General features: G+C 42.2%; 1 protein-coding gene across 1 annotated transcript in view; it reads right to left on the bottom strand.

Moving 5' to 3' along the window:
* Positions 1-452: 452 nt before the first annotated feature.
* TSPAN9 (tetraspanin 9) overlaps positions 453-6,952 on the bottom strand; it is a 114,463-nt gene continuing 107,963 nt past the window's right edge. Inside the window, 6 exon segments of the mRNA XM_075720899.1 lie at positions 453-575; positions 1,350-1,433; positions 1,554-1,685; positions 2,269-2,370; positions 3,955-4,029; positions 5,710-5,901. Of these exon segments, the coding sequence (XP_075577014.1) occupies positions 504-575; positions 1,350-1,433; positions 1,554-1,685; positions 2,269-2,370; positions 3,955-4,029; positions 5,710-5,901 (657 nt within the window). The 3' untranslated portion in view covers positions 453-503.

Raw genomic sequence — 6,952 nt, 5'->3', positions numbered from 1 at the left:
CCACTATCATAATAAAAAAGTATACACCGTAAGGTACAAGAAGCTGCAAAGCAAAGCAGCGCCAATTCCTAGGACTCTCAGTTAGGGTGGCTTTTCTGAGTCTTTCAGTAAATTGGACATGAGGGTTGAAAACTTAATGGAAGACTTTGACGAATTCTCCCTGGAAGTTGAACACACATAATTTTTGCACATATAGCATGGATTAGTAGAGCAAAACATTTTCTTAAGTTAAGAAACATTCTTAGAGCGGATCTATGATTTCATGTAGAAAATCCATTTGTTTGGGGGTTGATCCCCTCTTTGGCAAATAAATGGCAAATGTGAAACAGACAAGAAAATGAGTCAAATAAGTTGTGATAATAACTGGACAAGTAAGAACAAAGTAGATCGGTCAATGGGAAGGATTCCCTCAGCAGGGCTAGGCTTGATACTCTTTGCAGTCATTCCTTTTGTTCATTTTTATGATGTGACAGAGGGGTTGATGTGATAATGTTTCAGAGGCTTTAGGCATCATATTTTTTGCCAGTCCTGTGAATCTGCTGGAAGAGCGTCATGGAGAAGGCCATGCCAAGAATCTGAAGGAAAACAAACAATAAGGGCTTCAGTACAGGGAGGCTGCCAAAACTGCACTGCTGACCTGTGTTCATGGTCCAGCTGCAGTTTTAAGTCATTCTACACTGCCATATTTCTCAAGCTTCAACACTGATCAGGCACACAGTGATGCCTGGAGATGTATCTGTCAGAGCACAGATGCAGGCAAAAAGCTCTCAGGGCTCTTTGTCATGCGTGAAACAATTTTTCAGCATCAATACATATGAGTCACTCTTCCTTTTTACCCAACAACATGTTCCTGTTTAGCCAGATAACTATGACTAAAACCATCAGATTCAGGTATTCTCCCCCAAAAGTACAACAGTGATACAAGAACCCCAAAACCTTAACAGATTATGATGATACTTCTGCATTTCTTTTTTGAAACACATTAAACTACTCAGTTCAGTGGCCATAATTTCACTAATTTTGACAATTTCTATAACTTGCTTCCAAAATATAAAACAAGTTCCCTAGGGACAGCATATCAAATGGCTAAACATGGGAACTCCAAACTGGTGCTCTGAAGTCAAAACACGGGTAAGCAAAACCCCACTGCAGCATGTCTTCTTTGCAGGACTGACTACTGACCTGCTTCCTTTCTGAGTAGATGACCTTAAATGAACTCATAAAACACATCTGACATTTTTGAAATCATGATCAAACTCAAAGCGGTTGAGTACCACTTGTCACACAGCAGAATCAAGAATGCTGACAGCAAATCAAAGCCATGTTGACAAACATCATACCGGTATTACCTGCATTATGAGGATGCACAGCCCAATCGAACCAAGGACATGCTTATTCTCATCAAACCAGGTCATAATTCTCTCATAACATCCCTGAAATGATGAAAGATGAAAATTGCAATCCCAAAGTCACATTTTCTTTCACATGCATTCCCTCTATTTTCTTCCTTCCCACCCCTCCCTAAGCCTTGACCCAGGCAAAGCAAGCCTTACTGTTTTCCACACTAATTCAGTGGAGTTCCGTCCACAGTCTTGTGAGTTTTCCATACAACATCGGTCTGGGACAGTGTTTTCTCCCAGCACTGGGTACCAATCCGTAAAGTCATTCACACCACAGCATTTCATCTATGGCAAAAGTAAAGGATTAATAAATTAACTAGCACAATTTGTGAATCATGCACCACCACAAACTTTTACATCCGCTAAACCACTGTATATTTTCAAAAGGGCTGCCACAACACTTTTATATTTTTAAAGGGCTTTGTGCTCAGTAATCACTAAACCCAAATACTTAACAACATTAAAAAAACCCCAAAATAAACAGTCCCATGCCCAAGGTTATGTTAGTCTTCCTGTCGCAGAGATGTGAGCCCGAACACCAAAACATAAGGTAATCTGCCCACAAGTGCCAAATGGCAAAACCTAGCTGCCAAAGCTGAAGTTCTACCTATGCTTCTCCTCTGTTTCAGATCATCTCTGTGCTTGTGATAGGCACAGAGAATCTCAGAGAGAGGTAAGCATATTTCACCTTGCAGAGTACACTTTGATCCTGGGTTTCACAGTACTCCCTGGATGTTCAAGAGTGCAAAATCAGAAACCAAAGCCTGCATTAGCCATCCTTTAGACTCGGCATGGATGCTACAGTTAACAGACTGCAGTAGCCTTTATGGCCAAATTGTTATTTTTTTTTCTATTGAGAAAATGTTACCTCTGCTTGAATGATATTCCATGCATTTTTCAGTCCAACATTATTTTCTGAATTGTATAGCTTCATACCTTCCTTCAAATCCTTCTTTGCACTCTCACTGACCTGCATCATGTAAAAAATACAGACAGTCAATGCACTGCTGTTTAGAGGAAAGGACCAAATGGTACAGACTTGCATACAGAATGTATCTCTCTTACCTTCTCTCACCACAAACTTAACATGGGTAGAACAGCTCCCATCAGTGGGACCTTTCAGCACCCGCCAAGGCCTAGTCTCTCCCTCAGATTGCAAAATACTGGATTAATTCTCTTGAGATAGGAGACCAAACAGCTTCCCCTCTACTAAGAGTCCATCATGCAGTCATCATCTGATCCAAACTAACTGAAGAGTGATCAGCAGAAATCTGCTGAGCTTACTTTAACTTTGCCAGACAGTGTTGGCAATACCCCACAGCAGCCTCTCCTGCCTGTAACCTATGATCTACTTTAATTTGCTAATATCATAAAACCAGAGTCCCAGCCTCCCAACCTTAACATAGTTGTCCCTTGCACAGGTTCAGGCAGGCTATAATAAGTGGCCAATACAAAACCAACTGAAAAAGGGCATTATTATTGTTCTCCTCGTAGAGACAGACTTGTAGGATCTGTGATTTTCAGATGTGCTCTTCTTTCTTTAGAAGAGAAAGTTGGAATGCTTAATGGGAGATCTGAGATGTTGAATTTCTTGTATAAATTTCAGTCCAAGCCTGGAGTCCTGGATGCAGGTAGGAATGCATCTTGGCTCTGAGGAATGCATCTTGGCTCTGACAGCAGTGAGCTGGCAGCAGAGAAAGGATTAACCTATGGGTCCTGGCATAAAGTTCAACTATATTATAAGATCTGTTTCATCCCTCTTTGATATCCCATTCAAAATCAGAAGTTCACCCCAGCTCCCTGAAAGTGGCAGGCATCATAATGACAACCTGGGAAGACATAAAAATCTGGTAGGATCTCAGTTTTAAAATCCATTTGGACATGTTCATACTGTAAGGCTCTGTCCTGTGTTTAGCAGAGTTCTCCAGTTCCCCAAGGATTTTTCCAATCTTACCCATCTGACAGGCCAGGCAGTTGTGCTTACTTCATTTAGTCTCTACTAGATAGCAGATTCCTACAGATGGGCTTTATGAGAAGTTGTCTCGTGATCCGCTCCATGCCCATGTCAAACTCTCTGGGACTGTCCAGTCAAGTGAGACAGCTGGTGGCATCTGGAATAACCTGTGAATATCCCAGGCCTCTCTCCTCCAGTCCTGTTCAAGGGCCCTAAGAAGCTAACCAGGTCTTAAGTAGGACCTCCCAGGACCAAGGTCCCAGGACCACAAGATGATCAGCTTCTTGCAGAGACATCAAACAGCTATGTTGAAGGCTATCTTAGCTTTCAGGAGAAGACTAAAAAGGAGGACCTGGACCATGGTTTTATTTCAGGGAGGAAATTGTAAAGCTCAGCGGGTTATTCTCTCCTGTTTGCCCTCCTCATCACTTCCTCCTCCCGCTACAGAAGCAGCTTACAGAAAAAAGCCGAGATCTCAAGGTTAAACCTTCATCAAAGTGAAAAGCAAGGAGAACCCACATACCTCCATCAAACAAAAGCAAACTGAACCTAGTTTACATGCTAGTACAGATAATTAATCTATATGGCATATTTGCTTACCTTGTCCATATAAACAAAGAACAAAATGAGTAATATCAGCTCTGCCAGGAGAATTATCAGCAAAACGATGAAAAACTAGAACAAAGAAAAAACAGTGTATACACACTTGCCAACGAGAGAGCAAACCTGGGGCTGCTAAAAACTCTGAAGACTATAGGCCTTGTTCTCTAAACCTTTCCTTTACTGCCAAACCCATGCAAGTTTGATTTCAAACTATTCAGGCATATTGCCACTAAAGCTCCTGTAGGTCTCACCATCAATGAGGAAGCTCACTGTCTAGCATTCTCTAAATCTTAGGTTTTGACCTACTACCAGTTTGCAGGTTTCAGCAATGCTTTTGTCTTGCTTTTTTTGACTGCTGTCACAGCACACAGCCCTGATAGTCTCTTTCCTTCATACAGACTACAGAACAGATGCTAAACCCATTACCACAAAGATCAATGTGACATGCCTCAGGAGTGATTCCCTAGCAGGTGGGCTTTAACCACATCTGACTGCCTGTTGGAATAGTCATTTTATTACTCAGCACTTCTACTCCCAGCTCTCTGTAGCTGAAATCTCTCTCTGCAGGGGCATCCCGAGTATGAGTTCCAGTAGTTTCTCACTACTTTTCATGCCCACTAGTTGCCTTTATGTACTAGTGGACTGCCACCTAGGCAGGGGAATGCACATAGGCATCTCCCACACAGACACTGGGGGAGATGTAGTATGCAGTGCAGCAAGCTCTCCAATCGGAAACTCATGATAGTCATGATAGTATAAAAAGACCTTTGCAGAACCTTGTAAGAATATAAACAAACTTAAAAAACAAACCCCAAAAATTTCAAATGGTGTTGCAGTTTGTGTGGATGAATGACATAGACCTCATTGCTATTCTGTTTGCTTTCCTAGCTATACAACATACAAAACCAAGCAGCAGACAGCAAAAACCAGGTGCACATTTGTCCTCCAGTTTGATTCTCTGAGGTGGTATAAGGAATGCTGCCCAGCTGTTCCCCAACACCATTTAGGGGAGACTTTTACACAAGGAAAACTCACGTGCTCCTTAATGTCACAGCACCTGTGATTCATAAGATGTGACTGAATTGGAAGCTGTCTGCTTTGAAAGCCCTCCTCTCACCTTATGCCACAATACCTCTCTCCTTGAGGTGGGGAGAAGCATGATGAAGCCTTTATGCAAGACGAATGACCCCCACTGTGTTTTCTGAGAGGGGTTCCCAACATCTTACTTCAGTGCTGGACGAAGACTGCCAAGGATCAGATTACTTTTTCTTTTTACTGGTAAGGCCTGGCACAAACCTTAACTTCTTAACTTTGGGTCATATGGTTTCCACCAACCTCTGACAAAGGCTTTAGATAAGGGCAAAGTAGAAAATAGCCATGAGAGGCTTTGAGTGGCATCCAGAAGCAGCTGTGCTTAAGATTTTTCAGTCAATCCTTCTAACAGACATTTTCAGAAGGGCTATCCAGGTTGACCCTACAGTTCATGTTTAATGATTCAGAGGGAACTGATAGTAATCTGCTTTGCTATCTAATACATTAGGGCACACACTAACAAGAATACACAGAATATTTGCTAATACACCAATCACTGTGACCAAAGATGTGGGATGTCATAATGCAAGCATACAGAAAATTGAAAGCCAAGAGCAATGTTACAGTGATCCACAAGACTATTCTGCACTGGTCATTTACATAAAATAATAACAAAGCAACAGTCACTGGTCTTAGTGAAAAGAAGTATTGATGTCTTACACTCAGCAGGAGGCACTTGTTTTCCTTGATAGCACCTAGGCAGCCCAGAAAGCCGGTCACCATGATGACTGTGCCAATGGCAATGACTAGGTTGGCAGCTGAAAGCGACGGAAAGCTAGGAGAAAACGTGGCGAAGTTTCCTTGAGACACTGACAGCCAGATGCCCACACCCAGCAGCCCACAGCCACATAACTGCAAAGAGATAAACAAAAGAAAGGTTTCACCATTAAAATAAATGGCACTGGCTCCTTCCCCCCCCCCCCCCCCCCCCCCCCACTCTGAAAGGAAAGATTTTCTCAAGTAAATTCTCAGGTAGCTGTTCTGCAGTAATGCTCTCACTGGCTTGGTGCTGAAACAAGGTGAAGCTAAATGTTCTTACCTAGACTTGGTCATGTCACCTATACTTGTAAGTCTATTTCAAAAGCCACTGGATAGCAGAATTCTCTTTTTAAAGACTCAGCACATGAAACCAGGGCTACCATCTCCCAACAACACAATCCTATGTAATTTTTCTGTAGGAAGATAAAAAACATTATTTGAAAGAATGCTCCATTGCACTTATTTCTGCAGTCATCTACAATGTCTCAAGAGTATCCAGCCCCGTATTTCCTCATCCTAGGGCAGGCAAGGAAGTCCTGGAGATAATTATGATCAATAGTATCATTTCAATAAATATTTGTCATAAAATGCCCAGTCCCAGCAGCCAGGTTGGGTTTTAGTACAAATTCTCATAGCTTTACTGTTGTTTGCCAGTGTTCAATGTCACAAAAATCAGATTTCTAGGTTTATTATCTGCAGGAAGCTCAACTTCTGCTACTCTCTGTCAGTGAGAGAACCTGAAAGAAATGCAAAGCTGCTAATAAAACATAAAATTAGCTTCACTTTGCTTCTCACTCTTAACAATACCATGTCTGGTTAAGGAAATAAGGTTTCCCACCCTAAGGCACGGGGCAGATCTTCAGAACAATGACCAAGTGTTGCACTACAGGGGGCCTAAAAGCTGGCCATCTTTTAGAACTTGCTCCAAATGGCTGTTATGCAACTTCCCATCTGATCTGTGATCACTGTGCAGTGAAATCAGAAGTAGGAGTTAGCTGCACTTTCATTAAATCTGTGAGCTACTAAACGGTACTACTACAGTCTCCTGCCAAATCTAGCCTTTGCCAAGGTCAGAGATGCAATTCACATCACCTTCACTGGGAGGGGGATCAGAGTACAGCCCCTTCCTCCCCCCCTGCGTATT

Source organism: Pelecanus crispus, chromosome 1 (genome assembly GCF_030463565.1).
Source record: "Pelecanus crispus isolate bPelCri1 chromosome 1, bPelCri1.pri, whole genome shotgun sequence".
In the NCBI taxonomy this organism is placed as follows: Eukaryota; Metazoa; Chordata; class Aves; order Pelecaniformes; family Pelecanidae; genus Pelecanus; species Pelecanus crispus.
The sequence above is the reverse complement of the archived record's forward strand: the minus strand, read 5'-3'. Positions and strand labels throughout refer to the sequence as shown.